Here is a 13,690-nt window from a genome sequence, read left to right as displayed (position 1 = left end):
ATGTGTACCTCTCCCTCCTTGAATCCGTTAATTTGTCATCACTATGCTCAAAACCCTAGGCACTCCACGCTATCGTCCTCTATCGCTAACAATTCCTCTGCCTCACTACCACTCATGTTCACCTTGTCATTCTTCATGCATCTTGTGGCTCCTCCCTCTTAGTCGACGAACTCCACTCTCGCACACTTGTCGCTTGCTCTCATGCTCTCCACCTTTCTCCCCTATTTCAGGGGTTTTCATCGTATCCAACAAGGATGTATCGAGTAATTATGATGATTGGTGACCAATACAGACCGCATTGCTGCATCTGTAGTTTTTTTTTTTTTCCTTTCTTAGGCATTATTGTTATGTTACGAAGAGAGAGGCTTACTTCTAGTGTCATCGCCCTACCTAGGCCCCTCCTATCTTTGTATGAATGCCCGTGTCTATTATTACTTATTTGAGACTTTACTTCATTACACCTAGGCTTGTATCCTTACATCCTCATTCATTCTCAGATATCAAATTATAACCATTTATTTTAACATGAATGAATTATCAGTCTACAAACTTTTATTCAAAAAAAAAAATAATCTCATTTAGTCTAATACCTAATGCTAAGAATTTTCATCTAAAACTAAGATACAATAATCAAACTACTCCTGGTATTGTTGGTACCAATATTTTTTGTCATATTGCCAAATGACTAAACTACCCCTACCATCGTTTATTTATGTGGGGGCAGTTAAATCATATCACATTTGGGGCCACAAATGCAGAATTCTCACCACCAAACTATATATTTATAAGCCTGACCCAACCTTACCCAGCCCAAAAACTATATATCTTCTTTTTATTTAGCTCATTTTAAATGAGATGAGTCTTTATAATTAGGGTTCGGTTCGCATATCCACATGGTGACATGATACAGATCTATTAATTACATATACATGCAATACCGGGATATAGCAACTCTCTACTTTATGTGACAAATATTCTTACAGGATTTTTTTTTTTTTTCATTTTTTTCTCTTCCATTTTACTGTGCGACTTGACCATCAAACAACTCACTATTTTTTAAGAGAATAAAACATATATAATATAAGTATACAAATATACTGATCTTGGCCTCTAAGAGTAGTTCGTCCCGCCCAAGTCCCAACCCATTTTTTTTGCGTAGCAGTCAAAAAGGTCTTTTTTCCGTTGGACTTGAGTTCAATTACAAGTCTAATCACCCAAACCCCAGCCCAACCTAATCAATATATATTAAATTTAACGTTTAAAATACTTATAAACCTAAATTTTATATATTTTTATGTTTTGAGGATGTTAATATTTGTTTTGTTATATATATAGATTAAAGCACCAAGATGCAAGAGATTACGTCCAAGAAATCAATAATACAAAGAGTTAAAAGTTCTTCGAAAGATAGCATGACCATAAATAACATCAACAAGGTTCTCAAGCTAAGACACCTTATCACAACTACGTACTTAAATTAAGCGGTTATCTTAGAAGCGAGCAGCATCAGTTGCATTCTTCGATTAGGTCATGGGCCAAGCTGGTATAAGCCATCATTGATGAAGTGGCCATCCATGTAGAGAGCTGCGGCAGCAGCAGCTGCAGCATTTGGGGGGTGATATCCATCCATCATGACGAACTGCATGTCGTCCGACGGCTTCCAGTGGCGCTTCCGTTGGTTGATGAACCAGTTGTTGATCTGCTTCAGATCGAGGCCTGTCGACTCGGCCAGCGCCGCCTTCTGCGTCTCCTGCTCATCGTCACAAGTGAAATGTCTAATGTTGTCTCAAGCGCATGCATGCATCAAGACATGATGCAAACCCCATCGGATCCACACATGCCATTTTGTATGAGTTCTTGCAAAACTAGGGATTAATATAATAATAAGCAAAAAACTTACAGAGGGATATGGCCATTTATAGTGCAGCTCCCACCAGTTGAGTAGCTGTTGCCGGGCATCCTTGGGGAGCTTCCCTTTCTTCTTCTTCTTGGATAGCTCTTGCTTCAGGCTGCTGAGGTATCCACTGTACTTCTTCAAGAGATGATGCTTTAGCTCCTGGTCTTCGCCGTGGGCGTCCATCTCCGGGAGCTCAGTTTCTCCACCACTACCTTCTTGGTCCTCTTCTGAAGAACAAGCTCTACATTTGTCTACAGAAACCAAACAGACATATTAGCACGTGCAACTGGATGTCAAAATTAAGGTGGTGCATCTTACATATTTGCGATTATGCTCGCATGCATTAAATGTCAGAAAGAGTGTTGCATGCAACAATATACTATGCATGTATATGAACTGAAACCACGTCAAAAATCATGCATCATATGCTCATATTATGGCCTTATAAGTACTGATTTATGGAAGGAGAAGAGAAAAATAAAGAGATAAAATAGGCACACAAAAGAAACTCAAGATATTGATAGAAATATTCTAAAGTTGTATTTCTTCTAAATGGATGCATGGTACATCAAGAGCTCTTTCAGGTGATGAAAAAAAGTATTGTTGGACCAAAACCAGAGCTCCTCAGACATTAAGCCACAACAGCGAACCACAACAAAGCACGTCTCCATTTGCAGAGTAGAGTGACTTACTAAAACAACAAAGACTGTTTTATAAAAGGCTCCGTAGATAGGCCAGAAATAGCAGATCAGCTTCAGCAATTAGCCCCTAATTTCATGGGCCCTGGATCATATATTATCAAGAATGTTCAAAAAATTTCATATACATGCTACATGTTATTAATATCTGATACATTTATAATGCAAGAAATATATTGTTTACATAAATCAACATCTTGCCTATACATTATGCATCTAATTTAAAATTGTTTATATCAAAATATATTCTCATTCTTCAGTTTCTAATTTTCTAAACAAATCTTACGTAAAGTCTACTTGAAAAGGCAGTACAGTAAATGAACAGCAAGATGTCAGATTGAAACATTTGGCACTTTTATAATATTCTTGAAATTCTCTCAAGAATTTCTATATTGAAATATTTCTTTTTTTTTTCCAGAAATTTTTCCAAGTTAGGACCCATATGAAGCTGACAGATGTAAATCCTTCATCAATTTTGTTCTAGATAGAAGAAGATTCTGAGATAATCTCTCTTGCTTACAATGATATACCATTGTAGTAGCTATACAACATGGCATATCAGAGTAACAAATAAAATCAGTTAATAAGTTGAAAAAAAAATGTAGAGCCAAGAATAAGTATTTATTCGCTTTCATGTACAAGTTTATAAATGACAAATGCATTTATACATGTGTGGATGGGTTTATGTATTCCTTTAGGAGAGCTTAGGGACGTTATACAAATTAACTATGTATATACATATATATCTATATATCTATATATATATATATATATATGAATAATAGCATACATACCTTTGAGGTTCATGAAGCATAAATCTCTTCCAAGTAAAAAATGTCCAATAGCAGAACTCAGACCATATATTACCAATAATAATCATGTGCATGTATGTATTTTTATGCAGACAGGCAGATGAAGTTACAAATAATAATGTAAAAAATTCATGAATATATATACATAACTATAGATATATGCAAGCAAACACTGTAAGTATGTATGTATGTTTGTGTGCACATCTACAGAAAAACTTACTTGAGATCATCCGTTTATTTTGTCTCTATATAATTATCTTAAGATTTTAATGACAATGACACTAGACAAATTTTTTAAAAAGTACATATGAATTGTGTGATAAAAAGCCACAGAATAATGTAAGAAACTGAATTCAGCTTGAGCCATCACTGTCGAGAATTCACAAAGCAACTATTAATGAACCTCCGAAATAGTAAATCAGTCATAAAGATGATCAAATATCAATACTTAATCCTTGAAGTGATAAAATTGCCACGGTAAGATCTTGCAATGGATCCTAGCCTATATTACTTGACAAAGAAACACAACTGCAGAACCTCCGATCAACAAAGAAAGACGATTCTAGTAAAAAGATTAGACGTCATACGCAATTTAAGATGGATAAATTTGTAAACAAACTGAACAGAACACTGGGCTGAGAAGCTTAAATGACATAGATAACTTTGCACAAATGGTGAAGGAGCTTGGTATAAAATTAATAATCGAATGAAAAGCATAGGATAGGACGAAGAAAATGTAGTGATAAATTAATAAGTTAAGATCTGAAACCTTTATTTTGCTAATAGCTCGAGCTAGAGGGATCGACTACATTATATATTTTCAATACAGAAGTTAATTAATAAGACAAAGAAAATTAACGTTTAATAATAAGGAAATCACCAATAAAACTAAAAGAGAAGGAAGATATATAGCTGGAAATTTGGTTGGCTCGGAGTGAGTTACAAGAGCTACCATCCATCATTTCATGGAAACTAGAAGCTTAGCGCAGAGAGAGAGAGAGAGAGAGAGAGAGAGAGAGAGAGAGAGAGGGAGGGGGGGAGGGAGGGAGACAGATTGCAATGCATTATAAAAGATCAAGGCTACAAGGGCATGCTGTGGCGATTATTCTCGAGGCAAAGTATTGTCTCACTTTGGAACCCTAAGACATCACTTGTCAGAAGAGAAAAGAAGTACCTTTCTCTCTAAAAATCCACACTACCATTATTATTATTCTCATCTTTAATGCTCGTTAAATATAAATAGAATATCATTTACCATGTAAATTCCATTACCAAGTAAAAGCACAAGGAAGAGATACTGCGGTGAGAATCTGGGACTGTACTACTATTGCCTCGTGATAGGTCAATAGAGAGCCTTCTTTCCCATTTCCACCTCAGTCTAGTATTATATTAGCCCACACTAAGATCGAAGCAGTCGCAATATAGTAGAGATAGAAAGGTTAATGATATAGAAGAAGTGAGCACAAGATTTTTATTCTATAAGCTTGCGTGACAGAAGGGGGTTTCTCCTCGTAAAAATGCATGTACTTGTTCTACTGACATACGGCAGTAGTACTCCTCGGCCTTGCACTGTTTCGGCTCCACAGTCTCCCAAACCCTAAACACCCACATCTTCTCCTCTTTTCCATCATGAGAAATGTTAATAAACGCATAACCCAACATAAAAAGAAACAAAACTCAACAAGAACAAAAAAACAAAAAACAAAAAAAAAACCTTAGATTTGGTTACCAGAAGAAAGCATCCGAAGAGATCGATTGGTGAGCGAGAGTGAGTTGAGCTGCGACTCCACCCTCCTAAGGAACTCCATTGCCTCTTGTAATGGCCTAGTCAACTCTTCCCTATACTTGACCAGCATCTCATGATACGCCTCCTATATATATATATATATACACACAACAACAACAACAACACATGCTATATAAGTATATTCATCTCAGGATCGATGGCAATATGATCAACCTAATTAATTACCATGAACTGGTCGAGTTCAGGCTCGGTTGGTGCATCAAGACAGCTCAAAGCTGCGCGTTGCCTTGCCTCCAAGTCTTGCGCTACTGATGAGAGCCTTGCAACGACCTCAGGTGGTGCTCCCACCTATAAAATTAACCTTACATATGATAAGCTTTCGTTATGAGATAAAACGAAGACAAAGAGAAGAAGGGCATACCTTTTGGCAGTCTAAGTAAGCCGCAAGGAGAGATGAGTAGTAAGGATGGGAAACTATCTTAGCCTTGATGGATTCCACTTCACCGAGAGGGATTTGAGAGGACGAAGCCTCCTTGTTGTGATGAAAGCCAAGAGGGGTTACACCCAGAGGAGGAGGAGGAGGAGGAGGTGCAACCACAGCAGTGCTGCTGCTTGCTGTGGTTGTGTTGGTAGTGGTGGTTGCAGGAGAAGAGAAAGTGTACATCAAAGACCCCCATGGGTTATTGCTTCCAAACTGGTGGGAGATCTCTTCCATTCCTCTCTGCAAAGAAACACCCAACTAAAGCTTTTTGGGAGAAGAGAAAGAAAGAGATTGAGGAAAGGAATGGTAGGGGAGCTGAGGAGGTGAAGGGCCTCTCTCTCTCTCTCTCTCTATCTATCTCTCTCTAAGCTATCATTAGAGGGAGAGAAGGAAAGGAGAGATAGGCTGGAAGACAACACAACTAGAGAGCTAGATAGAGAGAGAGGAAAGGAGACTGTAGTGGCTTTCTTTTCGAGGTCAAATCAAGGGGGGAGTGGCTTTGCAGTGGCGGTGGAGAAATTATAGGGAACCCAAGACGCAAAAAAAGATATGATTTATATGTACAAAGTATTCGTATATATATATTTATATATTTATATATATGCCACTCAAAGAACCAAAGAATAATAGAGAGGGAGCAGCAAGCAGTAATAAACATGTGAAGAAGGGTGGAGAGATGTGGAAGATTTGTATAGCAACCCATGTGGGAGTGGTGGGCTCACGCCTCGTGTCTCTGCGAGGTTGGACCGTACATAATACTACACAACTATTACTACTATTAAGTGTTAATTACGTGACACATTTGCATTTAACACCCTACATTTATTTCCAATTCCTGAAGTTGTTAAACAGACGGAGGGTGTTAGATAGATTTCTTTTTTTCTTTTTCTTTTTCTTTTTCTTGAGGGGGAGCCTCTCTTTTAATGATCTGATATTTCGACAGGGTCTTATGAATGAGGGAGGGAGACAGGTGCAGCAAACATACCCGAGGCTGCTAAGTGCTCGGTCTGACAGGGACTTCCTGTCCCGTGCTCTCAACGACTGTTGTTCTTTCTCCAACTCGGGAAGAGGGTTGTTTGAGTTCAATTATATATATATTTATATATATATATATATAACTACGAGGATGAGGAGATCATGCATTCCCAATATAAATTATTCTACTCAAAAGCCATATGACATATAGTAATCCCACCTTTTCCCTATGTCATGCTCTCTCTTTTTACATTTTTTTTAATGTCGTTTCCTATTTATATATAAGATGCAAGGGAATGTAGTATTTTTATAAATACAATAATGTAATATACCTTTAACAGTAAAGTATATATATTATTGTTTTTACATGTACTGTTAGAAATATTCGGTTAAGATAATTAATGTGCAAATTATGAACAGTTGAATTGCTAAACATATAATAATAGGACATGAACACATATACAAATGATTTAAATGCTGACTGTTAGTGACCCTTTCATGTTTATAATATTACCAATATGATACTAAGGTTGTTGGATTATAATAATGTGTTGCTAGAACAATACTATTTTACATAAGAACACCTAGGAGATTACATATTTAACGTTACTAATCACTCGACTCATGATCCGATGATTTAGTAGTATTATATATATATATATAAGGCTTTGTCATGTTTATACGGAGTGTAGAGGTGTTATAATAAACTCTACTTCCGTGCAATACGTAGGTTTTGATAGAGAGAAATTAAATGAGATGGGAAATATGCTGATGGGATGCTGAGGGTGCAGGGAATAAAGTTGCAGACACGATGATGGGTGAAAGAAGCAAAGTGTGTTATGTTTGATATGACATCTTGTCTATATGTAGCATGTTGGTTGTAATTTGAATCTATGATCATCTCCTAGTCTAATTGGAAGTCTTTTATTGCTCTTTTGAGTAGGTTAATGTAGAGGGAGAGTGTGTTACCTTAAATTGGCCATGAGGAGTAAGTAAGCTTTCATTAGTACTAATCCACATTATAAAGTCTCCAGATGCTTCTAATGTTACTTTAAGCATAACAAAAGGGGTTTAGATGCTTCTTTAATTTGTTCGAAACCCACGTAGATAACTTGTGCCCTTGATCACCTTTAATTTAATTTCATGTTAACTTTTCTATAATTAGTCTCCACTTTTTTTTTCCCTTTTCTATCTTTCTTATAAAATTTTTAGTTCTTGTTTGTTTTGAGTTTAATAACTCTCAAAACTTTTTTATATTTAATTAAATTTATTTTTCAAAAAAATTAAATAAAAAAATTAAATTAATTAATTAAATTCAGAGTTTAACCTCAAACCAAACGCTCCCTAAAAAATTAGCCCATCATATAATGCCATCATGCCAAGGAAGCATTTAAAATATGATCATCAGATTGGCGAAACGAGGCTAAGCAAAGTCTTGGGCTGCCATCGATCAAGGACAGGAACTAATGGAGATATAAAATATACTATAAATTGTTTAATAAGAAAAAAAGCACTATCGAAGTCTCCAGATGGCATGGAGCATGAAGATTATAGGGCATTTGAATGATTTTTCGAGCAAGAAATGACCTATCGAAGTCTGATTTAAAATAATTTTCTAATAAATTTTCTTATAGTATATAAGTCCTTAGTAGAAGTTCCTAAAGGACAATAACAAAATATATTTTGAAGTGTTACTAGAGAGTTTATCGGGTTCTTTGGTCATGACGAGAGAAGATTGAAGGTTTGAACTTCTTCGGAGATTTTCTTGCCATTGCTATTAAGTTCAATTAATTGACTATTCAAACTTTTTTGGCATGGAGCACAAAGATTACATGGCATTTGAATAATCTTTTGAGCGAGAAATGATCATTTGAAGTCTGATTTAAAATATTTTTTTCACATATATATAAGTTCTTAGTAGAAATTCACGAAGGATGATAACAAAATATATTTTGAAGTGTTAGAAGAGAGTTTATTGTGTTCTTTGGTCATGACGAGCGAAGATTGAAGGTTTGAGCGTCTTCGGAGATTTTCATGTCGTTACTATTAGGGTCATCTTTAAATCAATTAGCTGTTTTGAAAGGCACTAAACAGTTTTATCTAATATTGATAATTACTAAGATTAAATTGATGAACCACGGAAAGCAATTCATTATGGGAGGTAATTTTTTTTTAATATAATTGTGAAATTCAACAGACAATTTATAAGTGACTTAGTATAGGGACATTCCTAGTAGTTGATTTGATCGTAGTGAAGATGATTTATAGTTTTTACCGAGGTTTAAAAAAATTCACCTAAAAATCGTTTATGGTTCTTTTGATCTCTACGTTTAGTTATTTATCTTCTAAATTAAAATATAATGATTTTAGTCATCCAAATTAATTCCAATGCAATAATATCATAGCATTTAATAAGTAAACACAATTAAGACCGCTGAATGGATACAATCAATTCATTGCCGCCCGTAATTACGCGGGACAGACTGCACCGAATCTCCCTGTCCCTTTCCCTTGCTTGGACTCAAAATATATACAAATTGAGGCAATCAAGAACAGTAGTATGAAAACTACAAGTAATAAAGAGTTGTGATGACCTGCATGAGCAAAAGCTGGGGGGGGGGCAGAGGGTGGAACAATCAGAAGCCTGTTTCAAAATAGATGGGTGCATGCGTTACCTAGCTGCTCATTATATTTATATATAAATGCGAATGTATATTATGGATTCTGGGCCTGGATAACAATACAAACGAGTAGTGTAGTATAGTGGGTGGGGGGAGCCTCTCTTCTTCTGACTGCCAATCTGACTCTTCTGTTGTTGCTGCTGCTGCTGCTGCCTGCTGGTACGAATAATCTTTTGGTTTAGACCGTGACAGCTACTTAATTATCACTGTTCAACTCCGAGTTTTTGTAAAATTCCATCGAGGGACGAGGAAAACCTATTGGCCACTTTTACCACGACTTCCGAGGCAAAGACCTCCCCCCCCCTCCCCCCCTCCCGCCCTCCCCAACCCTCTCTCCCCCTCCCCTCTCCGGTCTGCGAGCAGGGCGCTGCAGCCTGCACCTCCCTCCTCAACCCTAGTGTGCAGTGTTGCAAACCTCCCGAGACTTTCGCACTCCCGTGCGGGACCCACTCGCCCTTTCGCCTCACGTGAACCACACCACCCTTGCTCAATGATTTTCTTCCTCTTCTTCTTTAATTTTTTTTTAAGATGAGCCGAGCTTGAAGTAAAATAAAAGGTCAAAATTAATTTCTAAGGCTCGGCTCGTTTACTCTGCTGCCTACTAACCAGTGAACTAAACGGTAGCTCTGGTTTTGCGGCCGCAAACTGCGCGGCTGGACATTTTGTTGGTCCCATCCCAACGTCCAATCCAATTGACAGTAGTAATGGGCCTAAGTGGGCCATTTTCCATTTGAAGATTCGGTCAAGCTCAATGCAAACCCTAGACTGAACTGGTCAAGCCTAAAGTAGCCAAGGACAAGCATCTCTTTTGTCTTCGACTAACGTAGGGTTCAGGCATAGGGTATAATATAGAGCCCTGTTTCCACAAAAAAAAAAAAAAAAAAAAAAAAAAAACCTTCCATTTAACATCTGGTGATATGCTTGATACAGAGCTGACGTGAGTTGCATGTGATGTAAGTTTGGCCCAATCTTACATCAAATATCCATCAGGCTTGTTTGACTTGGGCCTTTAACTAAGGATCCCAAATTGGGCCTTTCGTTAGTTCCGTAACGAGGAAAGAATTCGATTGCATTGGTAATTCTCACAATTACGTTACGTTCATTGCACCCATTGTGGTCCCAAAATTTGAGAAAGTTCGAGGTTTGTGATCTCCGAAGGGGTAAGGATATGGCAATCATTCGACTAGTGGCAGGAAGATTGCATTAATGAGGCATCTCATCTTCTGCCTTCTTTATCTGAGTAATATTCCCGACAATATCTCTAGAAAGATATTTCTTTTCTTCTATTTTCTTCATTGCCATGCCACTATGCAAACTAGGGAGACTTTAACATCCACCAGTGCCACCTCATTAAATCCTCTATAGTACATGCACCCCAAGATATGAATCAAAAACAGAATTTTAGTGAAACTTTCAAAATTGCCGCACAAGTAGAAGAAGATAGATGTAGACTAATAGGAGATGTTAAACCCTCATGCAAAGTAATAGGAATTTATGCGGCGGTCGCCTATGGGTTATTCTCCGCAGACAGTGACTCGTCGTGCCCTCTTGGCCTTGTCGAACACTACCTGACTAGAGTTTTACCATGGTGTGTCATGGCTCATGACTCTGGCTATGGGCGAGGCTGAGGCTGACATTTTAGGTTGTTGAGTTCGACTGATTTGTCTTTGGATTGGGAGGTTAGACCTAACTATGTTTTGAGGTTCAGTCTATGCAGGGCTTGGTTGGTGCTCTGTCTTCAAATTGTCTGGGATATTTTGTTGTGTTGGTTGTCATCTTGTTATTGTTATAATTTTGTCTATTTTAGTTTAATGGCAAGTTATTGTGTTAGGTATTTGAGATCTTGAGTCCTTCTTTTTTGTGGTGCAGCTTGCATGGGCTAAGAGGAAGGCTTCTTTCTAGGGTCGGCGTCTCTCATCCTCCATTTTCTTTATGTAAGAAAGCTTGTATTGTAATTTGTTAATCATTTTTATATTATTATTTAGTTTGTATTTCAACCGAGTTTAGGATTTGTTATCTTTTTCCATGTAATTGAGGTATCTAAGTTGTAACAAATTATCTATAACTTAGTAAAGATATGGTTAAGGACTTTCCCTTTAGGAAAAGGAAAAAAAAAAGTAATAGGAACTTGTTCTTCCAATCAGGTTGGACCAAGGAAAGGAAAGGAAAGGAAAGAAAAGAAAAGAAAGGAAAGGAAAGGAAAGGCATTGCGGATCTAATACATAGATTAGGACCATCTGACTCTTTTGTAGGCCCCTAAGGGGACAACCATTGATTAGCAAAGGTACGCTTGATTTGCTCAGCATCAAGCTTATAGGACCCTTTTGGAAAGGCAATTGCAAATGGAGGTGGAAGAACATCATGTGCCCATGACCCACTTATATACATATATTGTCTCCTAATACCATTCATTCCTTGCTTGCCCCACACGCTTTCCAATCTTTTCCCTTTAATTTTCCTCTAGAACTTTCTCCCCAAATGATGCTAATTTTAATTATTAGCATTAATTGCAACTGATCATTAATATATATATATATATATATATATATATATATATATATATGTTGAATAATAATAATAATGATAATTAGATTAATTTCAAGTATTTCATGGGTATGATAAATAAAATAAAAAATCGATCCATAGGGTGATTGAACACTTGTAATCTAGATCTGTACAATGATTTTTATCACCTAAAATGAAGAAGGAAATACAGATATATATCACAAGCAGGATATGTGTCAAGAAGAGTAGCTAGCTACTATTAATTTGGGCATCAAGAACTCAAATTAATTAGTGACAAAATGCTTATGGCAGCTAGCATGCGGCTGAACGAGTGAAGGGGTTGAAGAGATAAGGCTTGGACGGGGGCGCCACCGCGAAGGGCCCGGGGCGGCCTTTGGATCCGTCTGCCTCGCCGGAGATCTTCTCGCAGGAAGGACACATCGTGACGGCGGCGACCGAGGAGAAGTGCATGTAGCACGGCGGCGGCGGCGGCGGCTGGTCGAATTTGATGGCTTTGAGCTCCTGCAGCTCCTTATGCAGCCTCTGGTTCTCGTCGGTGAGCGTCTCGCAGCATCGCTTCAAGAACTCGCAGTCTACTTCGGTTTGTTTGAGCTTAGTCCTGACAAAAATTAATCATGTACAGTACATCAACAACAAATTCATTAAATTATATGCTTACTGAAGAACTTATGCAAGGGAGTTTGTTTGATGTATTGACGACAAACCTTGCTCTCCTGTTCTGGAACCACACTTCGACTTGTCGCGGCCGGAGGTTCAATTGCTTGGCTAAGGCTTGCTTTTGCTTCTGCTCATCGATCAACAACATAAGAATTGGAATTATAACGTAGCAAAATTTCAAAAACTTTGAAGAATAATATATGTAGAATATATATATATATATATATATATATATATATATATATATATGTATGGTAATTAATTAAACTCACCGGATTAAGAGTACTATGCTCCTTGAACCTTTCCTCCAGAAGAGCAGACTGCTCCTTTGTAAGCCTGAGTTTCTTTCTCGCACTACCATCCTCTTCCTCGTCGCTAGCTCGCGACGAGCCTTTCTCGACCTCCGTATCCTCACCGCCCATGTCTTTCTCCCTCTTGACGCTCGTCGGGTAAGCGCAGAAGGAGGAAACCGCGCTACGAGGAGATGATATTGATACCTGCGCCGCCCTCACCTCCTCCCTCACCTTGTTAGTTGCTTCGGTCTTGGGTACCGTCCGCCCTGCGTCGACGTTGCTATCGTCTGCACGGAGGCTTAGGCTGAGGGATGGATTGTCGCGCATCGAAGAGCATGGCTTTCGCCGCTGATCGCCGTCTGTCGACCTGCTCCTCTTTCCGCCGATGGCCAAGCAGAGAGCAAGGCCAGTGTCACACACATCATCTTGACCCATGTCCATGCTTGCCTCGCTACCTTAATTTCCACACACTTAATTTCTTCTATATATTGCTTGCAGGTGAAGAGAGAGAGAGAGAGAGAGAGAGAGAGAGAGAGAGAGAGAGAAAGTGAGGGGATGCTTGGTAGCTTATGATTGTAACTAAAGAGAAGGAAGGAATGAGTGGGGAAAAATGAGTAGGTTTTGATGGATGGAATTATAAAAAGAGTATAAGGGATACAAGTATATATATGTGTCCGCATATATTTGGACCTACAGCTAGTAGTTTACGGAGAGCTTATGCCCAAAAGATTTCTTCTTTCTTTAGGCAGCATGGGTATAGTGATCGAAATATGAGATGACTACGTGGATTCGATCATATGGGGCCGGATCCGGACGGTCTAATTCATAACCCAACTGCCCTTTTGGAGTGGTACAGTACTCGGATCATTTCTTTGATAAATAGATAATCCATATATATATATATATATACGGCCAGCACGACT

At 38.0% G+C, this 13,690-nt stretch overlaps 2 protein-coding genes across 2 annotated transcripts; both read right to left on the bottom strand.

Moving 5' to 3' along the window:
- Positions 1-1,359: 1,359 nt before the first annotated feature.
- LOC140785474 (homeobox protein knotted-1-like 6) lies at positions 1,360-6,186 on the bottom strand. The gene is made up of 5 exons (XM_073133307.1): positions 5,576-6,186; positions 5,380-5,502; positions 5,137-5,278; positions 1,901-2,148; positions 1,360-1,750 (listed from the first exon to the last, which is right to left on the bottom strand). Exons 1-5 carry the CDS (start codon positions 5,867-5,869, stop codon positions 1,529-1,531), a joined length of 1,029 nt encoding a protein of 342 aa, XP_072989408.1. The 5' UTR covers positions 5,870-6,186; the 3' UTR covers positions 1,360-1,528.
- A 5,710-nt stretch (positions 6,187-11,896) lies between these two features.
- LOC140786704 (homeobox-leucine zipper protein HAT22-like) lies at positions 11,897-13,443 on the bottom strand. Its single transcript, XM_073135320.1, has 3 exons — positions 12,747-13,443; positions 12,522-12,601; positions 11,897-12,415 (listed from the first exon to the last, which is right to left on the bottom strand). The coding sequence occupies exons 1-3, from the start codon at positions 13,206-13,208 to the stop codon at positions 12,109-12,111; spliced, it is 849 nt and encodes a 282-aa protein (XP_072991421.1). The 5' UTR covers positions 13,209-13,443; the 3' UTR covers positions 11,897-12,108.
- Between the last annotated feature and the right edge of the window lie 247 nt (positions 13,444-13,690).

The sequence above is a fragment of the Typha latifolia genome, chromosome 4, assembly GCF_019914945.1.
Source record: "Typha latifolia isolate L0001 chromosome 4, TyphaL0001v2, whole genome shotgun sequence".
Lineage (NCBI taxonomy): Eukaryota > Viridiplantae > Streptophyta > Magnoliopsida > Poales > Typhaceae > Typha > Typha latifolia.
This window is presented reverse-complemented; position numbering and strand designations above follow the sequence as displayed.